Source organism: Bufo bufo, chromosome 7 (assembly GCF_905171765.1).
Source record: "Bufo bufo chromosome 7, aBufBuf1.1, whole genome shotgun sequence".
In the NCBI taxonomy this organism is placed as follows: domain Eukaryota; kingdom Metazoa; phylum Chordata; class Amphibia; order Anura; family Bufonidae; genus Bufo; species Bufo bufo.
In genome coordinates, this window is record NC_053395.1 from 27,153,714 (window position 1) to 27,167,256 (window position 13,543).

The following is a 13,543-nucleotide window of genomic DNA, read 5'->3' on the forward strand; positions in this document are numbered from 1 at the left end:
TTACTAAGAACGCCATGTCAGTTTTTGACATAAAAAAATTGCAAGACCCCATTTTGCGACTTTTTACAAGGTCCGTGCGGCAAAATGTTGTGTTTTTACGCCATTCTCGCCACTGGGGAGTCAATCATCCCCAGCAAATTTACTGACATTGACGTCTGGAAACAGATGTAAATGTCATTTGAAAACTACTGCAGTCATTTTCACTCCAGGCGCATGGATTGGGGGGGGGTGCACTTCACTTATGAGGAGGCGCGCAGCGCGTCATAAATTAAGCACATTCTCCAGCAGCGCAGGGGCGATCAAAGACCGCTGTAAGACCCCCATCTTTGATAAATGACCCCCCAGTGACATCATTCTGCTACAGATCTGCTGCTCTCACCCGGCTTCCTTAGAGCTCAGCATTTTGGCCCAGATGAGATCTGTGTCTACCGTCTCCTCTCGGGGGTTAGTGGAGCTGACATGAAGCATGAGGCTTTCGCAGGGTGCTCCGGTCAGAGTGGCCAGGCCCTCGATAGCACGACCTGCCTGGAGAGCAAAGTAGGAGCCATGAAGCTTTGCCAGAGCCTTTTCGATCAGCGCCACCCAGAGCTGCTTCCTTTGGGCCTGTAGGGAAGACAAATGACACGCTGCTTCACCGCGCGCCGGTGCTGCATCTATTGTGGGATAGGGTGCTGGTTTCCACGCACCTGAGAAAAAAGGAGATAGCCAGCTTCATCGCACGGCAACATGTCGTCCACCAGGACGGTGGTCCAGGTTCCATCCTTGCATAGTCGCACCTGATAAGCTCCTTCTGTGCATATGGTCCTTGTGATCATTACCCTCTCCACCAGTTCGGGTCTTTCTGCCAGCACTGCCAGCGCACTGAGAAACCTACACAAATCACCAGGGCTCAATCAGTAACCAGCGGTATAAGGCTCTATTTATACAGTGCAGTCAGATGGCGGTTTTATTACTGTACCAACCCCCCAACATGTAGCACCAACCAGTCATGAGGCCCAAAGAGGACTCCAAGGGTTGTGCCTTGAGCTAGGTACTGCAAATCTAATGTGGATTGGCATCAGCATGCTATCTTTTTGGAAAGCTGCCCATTATCTGCCCTGTAACCCCGATTATCTGGCACTCTCAAGACCGGCAAGGTTCCATTTATCAGATTTTTCAAAGGGGGTTAATAATATTAGAAAATATATCTGTTTATTTTTCCCTCATACACAGCGCCACCATGGGCTGTGTCTGGTATTGCAGCCTTTGAAAATACAGTCCTGATCAAAAGTTTAAGACCACTTGAAAAATGGCAAAAAAAAAACATATTTTACATTGTAGGATCTTAACAAGGTTCCAAGTAGAGCTTCAACATGCAACAAGAAGACATAAAAGTGAGACAAAACATTTTTTGAGCATTCAATTTAATGAAACCAACGATTAAACTGAAGCAGGCTGTTTTTCAGCTGATCCATATTTTAGGACCACCTGCCTTTAAAAGGCCAAATCTGTGCAAAGATGTGGATTCATTGTCCTTTTCTGTCGGGTAGTCACACGTTGTGATGGCAAAGGCAAAAAAACTCTCCCTTTTTGACCGTGGTCGGGTTGTTGAGCTGCATAAGCAGGGTCTCTCACAGCGCGCCATCGCTGCTGAGGGGGGACGCAGTAAGACAGTCATTTGGAATTTCTTAAATGATCCTGAGGGTTATGGAACCAAAAAGTCAAGTGGAAGACCCCAAAAAAATGTCCTCAGCACTGAGCCAGAGGATCCAATTGGCTGTCCGTCAAGACACTGGACGATCCTCAACCCAAATGAAGGCCCTTACTGGTGCTGACTGCAGCCCCATAACCATCAGACGGCATCTGAGACTGAAGGGCTTCAAAAACAAAGAACGTCTTCAAAGACCTCGTCTCCTTGAACGCCACAGAACTGCTCGTTTGGACTTTGCAAGAGAGCACCAAACATGGGACATTCAAAGGTGGAAGAAAGTTTTATTCTCTGATGAGAAAAAATGTAACCTTGATGGTCCTGATGGTTTCCAACGTTACTGGCCTGACAAGCAGATCCCACCTGAGATGTTTTCTACGCGCCACAGTGGAGGGGGCGCCATAATGGTCTGGGGGGCTTTTTCCTTCAGTGGAACAATGGAGCTTCAGGAAGTGCAGGGGCGTCAAACGGCCGCCGGCTATGTCCAGATGTGGCAGAGAGCATTCCTCATGACTGAGGGCCTCGTCTGTGTGGTAACGACTGGGGTTTCAACAGGACAACGCTACAGTACACAATGCCCGCAGGACAAGGGACTTCTTCCAGGAGAATAACATCACTCTTTTGGCCCATCCTGCGCGTTCCCCTGATCTAAATCCAATTGAGAACCTTTGGGGATGGACGGCAAGGGAAGTTTACAAAAATGGACAACAGTTCCAGACAGTAGATGGCCTTCGTGCGGCCGTCTTCACCACTTGGAGAAATGTCCCCACTCACCTCATGGAAACGCTTCCATCAAGCATGCCGAAACAATAACGGCGGAGCTACTCATTACTGAGTTCATGTTTGGAAGTTGGATTTCTGTTTTGGGGGGGTTTAGTTTTTTTTTTGGAGGTGTGGTCCTAAACTTTTGATCAGCTGAAAAACAGCCTGTTTCAGTTTATTCGTTGTTTTCATTAAATTGAATGCTCAAAAAATGTTTAGTCTCACTCCCATCTCTTCTTGTTGCATGTTGAAGCTCTTCTTGGAACCTTGTTAAGATCCAGCCATGCTACATAGGATTCTTTGCCATTTTTCAAGTGGTCTTAAACTTTTGATCAGGACTGTAGTCATCTCCGGTAGGTTCATACCTATACATTTTTCACCTATCCGCATGATGGGTTATACATATCTGATGCTGAGGGCTCCGCTGAGGAGACCCCCATTGATCGCTAGAATGGGGGTCCCAAATCTCCTGTTCTTCCTCACTACAAGACCACAAATGAGAAAGGGCTTGAAAAGTTCACACCTGCATGTCACTTCATTCCGGGTCTATGGAGCGGACGGGAAGAGCGGCGCCATCAGTCCCACAGGCTCAGGACGGAGTGGGCCCCCTCTATATATCACTCCCCCAGTAGCCCTGATAAATGATAATGATGACATGTATGATGTATGTACTCACCAGCAATTTCCCAGCAGCCCTTGCAGTATGTCGGAAGGTCGCGGCGTGCGAAAGACGGACCATTTCACCCCGCGCTCTTTGAAGATACTGCAGTTTATCTCTTGCGGTCGCAGCCATTGTTTCACCCTCTGTTGGATGCTGTTGGACTCTGGAAAGCCGACAGAATGAGGCCCCGGAGGAAAGCTGTCATCCACAAAATTCACTCTGTTCTGGGATGGGGACAGGACGAGTATTAGTACATTGTGTCAGGAGGGGGCAAAGAATGAGAGATGGTTAGTAGAGGGAGATCCGCCGAGAGTGCAATGAGCGCGGAAAATGTGGGTTAGGAGCACCTGGGTCCACGATTGCAGTGATCGATGGAAGGAGACAGAAAGTGGAAAGCTGCAAGATTGATGGAAGCCAAGGTAAGGACTCATGCACACGAATGTGCACCAGTCGGGCCCGCTGTATGATGCCCCATTGAATGGGGTCCGCCACCCACATCCGATGGTCTGCACTACTTTTTGGCGGTGCGGAGGCACGGAGAGAAACCCCACAGAAGCACTCCGTAGTGCTTCCATGGGGTCCGTGCCTCTGTTCCGTATCGCACCTTCCGGATTGCAAACCCATTCAAGTCTGCGGTGGACAAACGGCCGGGACCCGTATACTGTGGAACTGTTGTTTGCGGGCCGCAATATGGGTCCGGCCGGTATACGCTCGTGTGCATGAGCCCAAGGCTGAGAAACCAGGTATAAAACCAAGTAAACATAGACAAAGTATACACAATCTAACATCGCTTAAAGGGGAACTCCACTTTCCTACAACAGTGTTACCGCTCTTCAACTGGAACCTATTAGAGTTGTTTTATACTAATTATAACTATTAACAAGTTTTCTTCTCCATTCAGCAACACTGCCAGGGATGTCTGCCGCTCCATTCAATTGGGAGATCATGGGACCCTATTCACATGGTCGGACCCCGCCAATCAGACACTAAGCCCCTATCCCTAATGGGACAACCCCTTTAAACCCGTAGTCAGGACGTGACTCTGATTCTAGTTGTTTAACCCCTTATTTGCTGCAGTCAATAGCAACGAGGCATCTAAATGATTGGAGAGAGGCAGGGGGTTCCCTCTGTCATCCCATCGCCTTCCCACAACAAGACGCAGGGTGCCCATGGGTTGCATTCTTGGCCAAAAAATGCCTTGCCCCGTACAGAAGCCTGTGTTCCACTGACAGTCGTAATTACACTGCTTTAGGCCTCATGCACACGGCCGTTGCTTTGGTCCGCCTCCGAGCCGCAGTTTTGGCGTCTCGGATGCGGACCCATTCACTTCAATGGGGCCGCAAAAGATGCGGACAGCACACGTTGCTCCGTTCCGTGGTCCGCAAAAAAAATAAAAAATATAACCTGTGCTATTCTTGTCCGTTTTGCGGACAAGAATAGGCAGTTATATTAATGGCTGTCCGCGCCGTTCCGCAAATTAGGGACGCCATCCGCAATTTGCGGACCGCGAAACACACAGCGGTCATGTGCATGAGGCCATACTGAAGTGTTGCAGTGTATTATATGGGCGATCAGGAGATTAGACGTTCTCAGAGTATGACGGATCACTTAAGATTTCACGTGTCAGCACTCACAGGGTTAAACCCCTACGCCTCCTTCACTTGTCACACGGAAGGTGCACTTTAAATAGAAACCATTGTGTCACTGTGTGCACGCTGCTGTCATGTAGTGTATGGCAGTTTAGAATACCGTCGGTGTCAGGTTCGCGTCTGGTGTCGAGTTCGCGGTCTCCGTGTTGACAGTCCCTTCCAGTGCAGGTGATGAGGCTTCACTGGAACGTGGCCACATTCACAACTGTTACCAGGATCGCTGCCCGCAACAATGAACAAGGGCAGGCCGTGCCAGGGATTGGCTTCCACCGAGCTGAAGATCTCACACAGCAGACACTGTGAGGTCATTCAGGGCGAGATGAGGGCAGAACAGATGTGGGCGACCCACAACTAACACAATCAGGAGGCAAAGGGGCAACGTCTGACATCATCTCACAGGCTACCGATTCTACTTGAGGAGATCAAACTAGTTGGTCTTTGGAGCAATGATCCCTGGGTAAAAAATGGATCTCCTCCAGAAGGAAGAGTACCAACTCTAGTGCCCCCTATAGGCGGCTCTTCCATCAGCAACACTTATCTCCTATCCCCAGATTAGGGCATAGACTCCTAGAACCACCAGCAATCACGGCATGACAGTCAGCCAAAGAAGAGTGTTGGACCCACAGCAAGTTTAGGCACGTGGGCGGCTTAGGTGCTTTAAAACTAGAGGAGAGGTGGCACCATACCACAAGGGCTACCTTGGGGGTCTAAGACTGTTGGCCATGCTGAGAGTTGTAGTATCTCAATGGCTGGAGAGCCACATATGTAGAATACATATCCACAGCAGGCAGAAGAGCACTCCCAACATCTCCAGTCAAAAAAATAGCATGAAGCTGACAGCATCCTCAGTGCACGGACCCATGTACGGTTATGTTTTGGACCTGAACAAAATACTCTCGTAGAAAATAATGGACACTGTATTATGATGCAAGTCACCAGTCATATTTGCACAGGGAAGAGGGGATCCTTTTCCCCTGGATCTCTACAGATCCCATCAGAAGCAGCAGCATGGATGACATTATACAGCAGTACATAGCAGTGTAGCTGTGAATCCAGCACTCGGGGAAGATAGAAAACTAACTAGTGCAAGCAGCCGTGTCTGTGCATCTGTCTCCCTCAAGCAGCTCCCCCTCCTGTCCCCATCTCTTTAATGAGCATCAAATAACCTGATCCCTGAGTGAGCTGATAATCTGTCTTGAGGCGGATTTTAGCAGGAATTTACATATTGATGACCTATCCTCAGGGTACTGTAGGTCATCAATATGGGATCGCTGGGGCTCCGACTCCCAGGACCCCTGCCAGTCAGCTATTTGAGGAGGCTGTGAGCACCATGGCCTCCTTGCAGCTTACAAAGCACAGCTCCGTCTATTGTATAGTGACTGTGCTTGGTATTGCAGCTCAGCTGTGCAGCGCCTAGGCCAAGGGAATGACGGCCGCAGCACTCAGACAGCTGATCGGCGAGGACCCCTGGAATCAGACTCCTGCCAATCTCATATTGATGACATGAATACCTAAATCCGGGAGAACCCCTTTAAGAGTGAATGATCAGTTCATGAGACAGAGGGAAGGAGAGGTAGCTTATAAGTGGAGAAAGAGGCGTTTTTCTGTAATAAGATATAGTACAGCAGCCTGACCAATACCTCAAGTCTGATTTTGCACCAATTTTTTTTAAAAATGTACCCCAGTAGACATGGCTGCTTTCTTCCTGAAATGGCGCCGCTCTCTGCGCGAATCTCAAGTTCAATTACTTGAATGCGGCTGAGCTGCAATTCTAGAACTAGCCTGTGGACAAGGGTGGTGCTGTTTCTGGAAGAAGGCCAACAGGTATCAAATAGGAAGTACACCCAAGCCACAGCGTCCAGAAACGGCTGCCTCCCGGCTTCATTTGCACACGTACACAAAAGATAAAGTTCACGGAAGGTAAAGTCACATTTTTGCCCCGTGTTGTAGACGATAATAAAGCTCACCTCTCGGCAAAAGCTGACAATGTTCTCCCAAAGCTCTTTGGCCTCGCCTTCATCTGTCTGCCTTCTGGTTTCAGCCCTCATGCTCTCCCGGCGACGCAGCATCCGCGCCCCCACATTACGCCGCTGGGCCATGTAGCCCTGCGGTGTGTGACATGCAATGCAGTGTGGGCAGCGAGTGTCATTTATGAGGGTGCATGCCGGGCAGGCCCACTCTATCCTCCGGGGAACCGGCGTGGGGAGGACTACTGCGCCGGATGGGGATGGCAAGCTCTCCGTTCCGGGTGTAGAACTCTCGCTTTCGCCTGCCCGCACTGCTCCGCAGACGGAACACCTACTGGCACTACCGAGGTTACGCAAAGTGCATTTTCCGCATGACCAACTGGTGTCCGGAGTCTGTGGCTCAACAGAGGATGGAGTCGTTTCAGCTGCCGTTACCTCTTCTTCCAAGACACTCAAGCGTTTAGGAAGACGACTTGGGGCGGAAGGAGGAGGAGAGAGCGGGTTGTCTGGCACCACCTCTCTTCGGCTTCTTGGAACGGGTATATTGTGTGGTCCCGGTGAGAGTGGCAGCGGGGGTAAGGGTCTGGGAGAGTCTGGCTCACGGAGAGTAGCTGTTGCTTGTTCGTCGGCTCCTTGAAAAGCAGCAGGGGGTGGGAGAATTTCTGGAACTACCAATGCCTCCGGTGGTATTTTGGGCAAGGACAATTTACGCGGTCCACCACAAGCCGAGCAGGAGGTGGCCACAGGAGTGTTATGAAGAGTACATCGAAGACAACTCCAACCTGGATTTACTGTAGACTGGAGAGTAGGACTAGTTATATCCTCCAGATCGGATTCTTGGACGGGGGATCTCGCCTCTTCGTGCGGTCCGCGAAAGATACCATTGGGAACGTCTGGAGGCGGCAGGAACCCACAAAGCTGGCATCCCGTTGGCGGAGGTGAAGGGTTGGTTGGAGTAAGATTGGAAAAGGTGCATCGGCTGCAGGACCAATGCTGTTCGGTCGAGCTCAGTCTTAGGATGTGGTTGAGGTCGGGTAGATTGCGAGGAGCTTCACACATCGAGCAATGTCGCAGCTCAACGGAATTTAGGTATGTGCAACGGCAGCACGGCCACTCCTTACAGGGGGATGGGGCCGCCATGGGGTCTGGAAGCCTGGGGGGAAGGAAGAGAAGAAAAATGACTTAACATTTCACTCAATATCTTGGTAAAGGTTGCAGATTTTCTTCACCTTGCTCAAAGGGCAGTCACAAAGATAAGCGGCACAATAAATGGCGGACCGTATCAGAGGCAGCAGATAAGGAATCAATATAAAAGCACATAAACACGCTCACGGGGCTGCTGACAGCACTACCTACCTATTCGATATTGCCGGGCTCCGAGCTCCCTTCTTCTCTGCTCCCTGATGCACACGTCACTGCTGAGGCCATCGACTTCTGGTCCGGAGGTGTCCGGAAGTGGAGAAGAAAGGAGCTTGGAGCACCCAGCAATATTAAAAAGAGGGTTCCTGGTCTCAGAGGAGCCCTTTAATGGGGTTATACAAGATGATTTTGAAAGAAGGTCTGTATTTGTCCCAGGCTGCGTATGGGATTGCAGCTCAGTATCATTTAAAGGGGTTGTCTAAGATTACACAAAAAGCTCTCTTTTTCATCAGGAAAGGCAGCCTCCTCCTGTTCAGGGCTGCGTCTTGTATGGCAGCCATAAATGGGCTGAAACGCAGTAGCCAACACTGCCTAGGGACAGAGGAGGCTCCTCGGCCTTGTAGACAGTGACAATCCCGCTGACTGTACACAATGGTAAGTGATGACACAATGATACCGAATTTCCAAGGTTACATGGCGATAAATACACGTTAACCACTGGGTCATACACTGGGCGACTTAAGGGTCCATTCACATGTCCGTAAATTCTGTTCCGCATTTTGCGGAACGGAATTGCGGACCCTTTCATTTCTATAAGGGCCGCACTATGTGCTGCCCGGATCTGGAATTGCGGACAAGATTAGGCATTTTCTATCAAGTGCCGGCGATATGCGGAACGCACATTGTCGGTATCCGTGTTTTGCGGATCCGCAAAACACACACGGACGTGTGAATGGACCCTAAAGGGGTGATGTGATATCACTAGGGTATGCAATCACTATGATCGCTGAGGGTATGACCAACAATCTTGAAAGAAAGTTCATGCACGTGACTGCTGAGGCCGGCGACTGGCAGCAGCAGTTACATGAGCAATGGATGTGCCGCCAGTGGGAACTCAGCGGGACATAAAAAAGGTGAGTAAGGGTATACAGCACCTGCAATGGGACGAGTTTTCTTAGAACAGCCCTTTTTTTTTATTATAAAAAAAAAACAAAAAAAACCTACTGTTTTGTGTATTCCGCAGTCTCCATGGTAACAGACTAAAACAAAAAAACAATGTAGTCTGATACTCATACTCCCTTCAAACTTACTGCTACTTATTGCTCGAATTAACCAGGAGTAAGTGGCAGGCAAGGAGTGTAACCGCAGGAGGGGACTACACAGGGTTTGTTTGTAGTCTGTAACCATGGAGACACAAAGGTCTGCATAGGAGCAGGCGACGCCAAACGATAGGAGATTTGTTTTTAATCAGACATTCTTTGCAGGTTTACTCCAGGTAATGGAGGCGATCCCTATCTTCTCAGCTTTGAGAGTCCTCAGACCCAGCAGTTCTCAGGTGGCACGTCTCACCAGTCGCCCTGGCACCGCGGGACAGGCTCTAAATCTACGGAAACGCATTTATTAATCTAATCGGGCTTAATCAACAAGTTAACAGTCGTCCTGCAAGATAAACCTGGGTGTGGACAGTGCAGGATTTAGCAAACATTACTTGAGCAAACAGGATGAGAAATTAAATTTTCCCAGGAGGAAGCGGATATTCACAAGATATCTGCAACATGATTAAAGGGATTGTCTCATCCCCTTAATCCCGTGTCCTATTAGATAGATGGGTTCTCAAGCAGAACACCGCTAACCAAACAGCAGCAGATCTGGCCTGTCTGCCATTCATTTGAACGGCCACATGTAATACCCCCTTTCCCCTGTAGTGGCCTCTGCAGAGAAAATAAGTGGCTGACAGCAGTTTCCTTGGGAGCCAGAATTATATCTACCAAGCAAGTCACAGGCCGAAGGCTGGATCCGCCACTCAAGGACGAGGTGGAGACGTCAGGTAGGGTGGTGTCGGCAACTTCTGCCACTCCAGGTGTTGTGAAACTACAGCAGATTTGTAGCTGAAGGCATCTGTGTTGGTCCCATGTTCATATGTGTCCGCATTGCTGAGAAAAATTATGTTGTAATATATGCAAATGAGCCTCTAGGAGCAACGGGGGCGTTGCCATTACACCTAGAGGCTCTGCTCTCTCTGCAACTGCCGCTCCCTCTGCACTTTGATTGACAGCACCAGGCAGTGAAAACAGATTCATCACACCCGGTCCTGTCCATCTAAGTGCAGAGGACGCAGCAGTTGCAGAGAGAGCAGAGCCTTTAGGTGTAACGACAACGCCCCCGTTGCTCCTAGAGGCTCATTTGAATTATATTAAAGACCTTAGTAATAGTCCATATACAACGAAACCCCTACTGTGGCCCTGTAGGCCTTGCATCTCCTGCCATCCACATGAGGTACTGTATTCTTCCATGCTTCTAGGGAGAATGCCCCCTTTACCATAGTGATGGAGGTTTCCTTAAAATGGCATCGGTCAGCAGTTTTGTACCTATGACACTGGCTGACCTGTTACATGTGCGCTTGGCAGCTGAAGGCATCTGTGTTGGTCCCATGTACATATCTGCCTGCATTCCTGAGAAAAGTGATATTTTAATATATGCAAATGAGCCTCTAGGAGCAACGGGGGCGTTGATGTTACTCTTAAAGGCTCTGCTCTCTTTGCAACTGCCTCGTCCTCTGCACTTAGATTGACAGGGCCAGGCGGTGAACACTTCATCACACCTGGCACTGTCAAAGTGCAGAGGGCACGGCAGTTGCAGAGAGAGCAGAGCCTCTAGGTGTAATGGCAACGCCCCCGTTGCTCCTAAAGCCTTATTTGCATATATTAAAACATATTTTTTCTCAGCAATGCGGGCACGTATGAACATGGGACCAACACAGATGCCTTCAGCTGCCAAGCGCACATGTAACAGGTCAGCCAGTGTCATAGGTACAAAACTGCTGACAGATGCCCTTTAAGGGGCAGGGATGAGAATTTTAAAGGTATGAGATTTTCTTTCTAACTTTAATGCCCCTTTAAGATTTATCAGCAGGAATCATTGTCAGGGGACATAATACAAGTGATATTCTATCTACAAACTAATGTCACTGGGGGGGGGGGGGGGGGTTTGGGAATGCGGACCTGCTCTTCCTGGCAGAACCTTCTTAATGTGTAATGGAAATCTATCAGCCAGCGAGACGCCATGTAACAGCAGATTACTACTACTTCCGGAGAAATCGGCACGTGTGGACTGCAGTGCCTGCAATTAGGGGAATTAACCAATTTCAGGACGACTTGGGAGACCCCGGCCGCCATGATGATTTTACGCACCGCTATTACCACCCGTTTTTCAGCTGAATTATTGCGGCTAATGAAGGGGAGTTTGAGATTAGGATGCAGGTTGGATTTTGCAACTTCAAAAATAGTTCGCTCATGAAACAGCGTGTACACGTGATTTCGGGAGCCCCCTATAGGCCTGTGCGGCACTATTTTTTGCGGGTCGTAGACCAGCTGACACCCCCTCCTGACATGTCCGTTTTAGTAACTACTTGCATTCCCCATGTAATAACAATTCTAGAGCGTCTATTCTTATGACTATGTTGTGCCATCCCTCTATTACTACTACTAGAAGTTTAGGGTTATATATATTGGTAATCTGGGCCTTTGTACAAATTTTAATCGATAACACTGGTAATATCAGTCACTATGTAGTGATTACGGTGTAGCGGTATTATTTGGGCCTTGTATAGTGGGATTACAATAATTTTGGTCCTTGCATAGCGGTTTTTTATTCAGTAACAGTATGGTAATATTAATTTAGTTGTCCCGCTGTGGCGTTATTGTTTGAGTTTTGTATAGAGGTATCACTGGTATTCTTAGTCTTTGTACAGTGGATTTTATTCAGTAATACTATGTAGTGATCGTGGTGTGGCGGTATTATTTGAGCTTTGTATAGCGGGATTGTTGTAATATGGGTCTTCATATAGTGCATTTTATTGAGTAACAGTATGGCAGAAATATTTAATCACTGTATGGTGGTAATTGGTTATGTTATAGCGGTATTATTTGATAAATATATATATATTTTCCTGGTGGGATACATATGCATTGGGGTTTGTGCCCCTGATCCTTTAAAAAGGGCCTATCTAGGATTTTGCTATCTTTAGGATAGGCCATCAATATCAGATATGTGGGGGTCCAACAGCCCGCCAACCCCAACGATCAGCTGTTAACGTGTAGCTGCGGTTCAGGAAGTAGACACCAGAACTCCACAGCTCCGTCCATTGGTAACTGCAGCATTGTTCCCATTAAAGTGAATGGGGACAATACTGCAGTTACCAGCTCAGTCTACGACACAATGGACGGAGCTGTTGAGTTCTGGTGCTACATCGTAACAGCTAATTGGCGGGGTGTCAGATCCTAAGATTACACCACCATTCTCAAAATTCTGGACAACCCCTTGAAGACCCTGAACCGTGGCATCCGAGCCTAACAAGTCCACAGCGACCATCTGGTGTAAGTTTATAATTGTCCGTATGTCCAAATGTGAGGGGAGGGTAAGAGAACTAATTGAATTGGCGGCGCTCTACAGGGGCACGTCTCCGCCATGACAGCTGTGAGCCCTCGGGGTTAATTTAAAGGCACACAAACCCTAATAGAAGGAGAGCACATTTTATGATTTTATGATTTCTTAAGAATCAGCAGAGATGAGGAACCTCCAAAAGGTCAAACCTGAATTACCGGGAGTCATGTTTCAACCACAAGTCCTGTGTATCCGAGGAAGACGACCCGTGTGTGCGATACCTCAGGACGAATCATCTCTGCTGGATCGGGAGAACTGTGAGAGTCAGCGGTTCTCGGGGTGAAGGGCATTGCATCAGTATACAGGAGGAAGCTCAATAACAGTGACATCATCACCGAGGCATAAGGTACTCCGTGCCTCCATCATGAAACCTAATGAACCGATGACCAGTCCTTGAGTCGTCATTGCTAAAAAGTGTCAGCTATTCCGTCAAAAATACTTTCTGAAGCCTATTTCCTAACGGAATGTGCCTATTTATTCCTCCTGGAAATGTAGAATGGATATTACCATTCTGTTTTTCCCTTACGCACTGAATGGTGAGGAAAGGGTAATCCATTCATACATTTTCAGGAGGAATAACAGAGGAATGGTGCATCCTTCAAAGAAAAACACAACAAAGCATTGTAATTTCATGGGGAATGCAAGAAACGACTAAATCAGGCACGTCAGGGGAGCTGAACGGCCATTTGTAAGCAGTTCCTTACGATGATGAGGACTCGTTATTACTATTTAAGCAATATTGCAGCGAGAGAAGACGGCACAATCACAACCACGAAGGTACCGGCGCCCAAATCCACGAGGAAGCGACGTGAAGTCCCTGCCGAGTGTGAACCTGCTCATCCCATGTGTCACGGCTTAGTGCAACTTTCTCCTAACGTAAGCAGTTGCGCGGCTCAGAATAATCAGATTAGGCCAAGTTCACACTTCAGTTATTTGCCCAGTTATTGCGGGTGAAAAAAAAACCACAGAACAGGTGCAGATCGCTCCATTATACCCGATCTCTGAGAAGGCGTCA

At 48.4% G+C, this 13,543-nt stretch overlaps 1 protein-coding gene across 3 annotated transcripts in view; it reads right to left on the reverse strand.

Annotated features, from left to right (window-relative positions):
- CAPN15 (calpain 15) overlaps positions 1 to 13,543 on the reverse strand; it is a 43,673-nt gene that overhangs the window by 15,669 nt on the left and 14,461 nt on the right. For all 3 annotated transcript variants that reach the window (XR_005780477.1, XM_040440091.1, XM_040440090.1), the window contains exons 2-5: positions 6,727 to 7,879; positions 3,126 to 3,334; positions 687 to 870; positions 380 to 603 (exon numbers count right to left, since the gene is read on the reverse strand). Coding sequence is in view for 2 of the 3 variants with exons in the window: in XM_040440090.1 (XP_040296024.1) it covers positions 380 to 603; positions 687 to 870; positions 3,126 to 3,334; positions 6,727 to 7,879 (1,770 nt within the window). In the remaining variant the exon portion in view is untranslated. The remainder of the gene's footprint in view (positions 1 to 379; positions 604 to 686; positions 871 to 3,125; positions 3,335 to 6,726; positions 7,880 to 13,543) is intronic.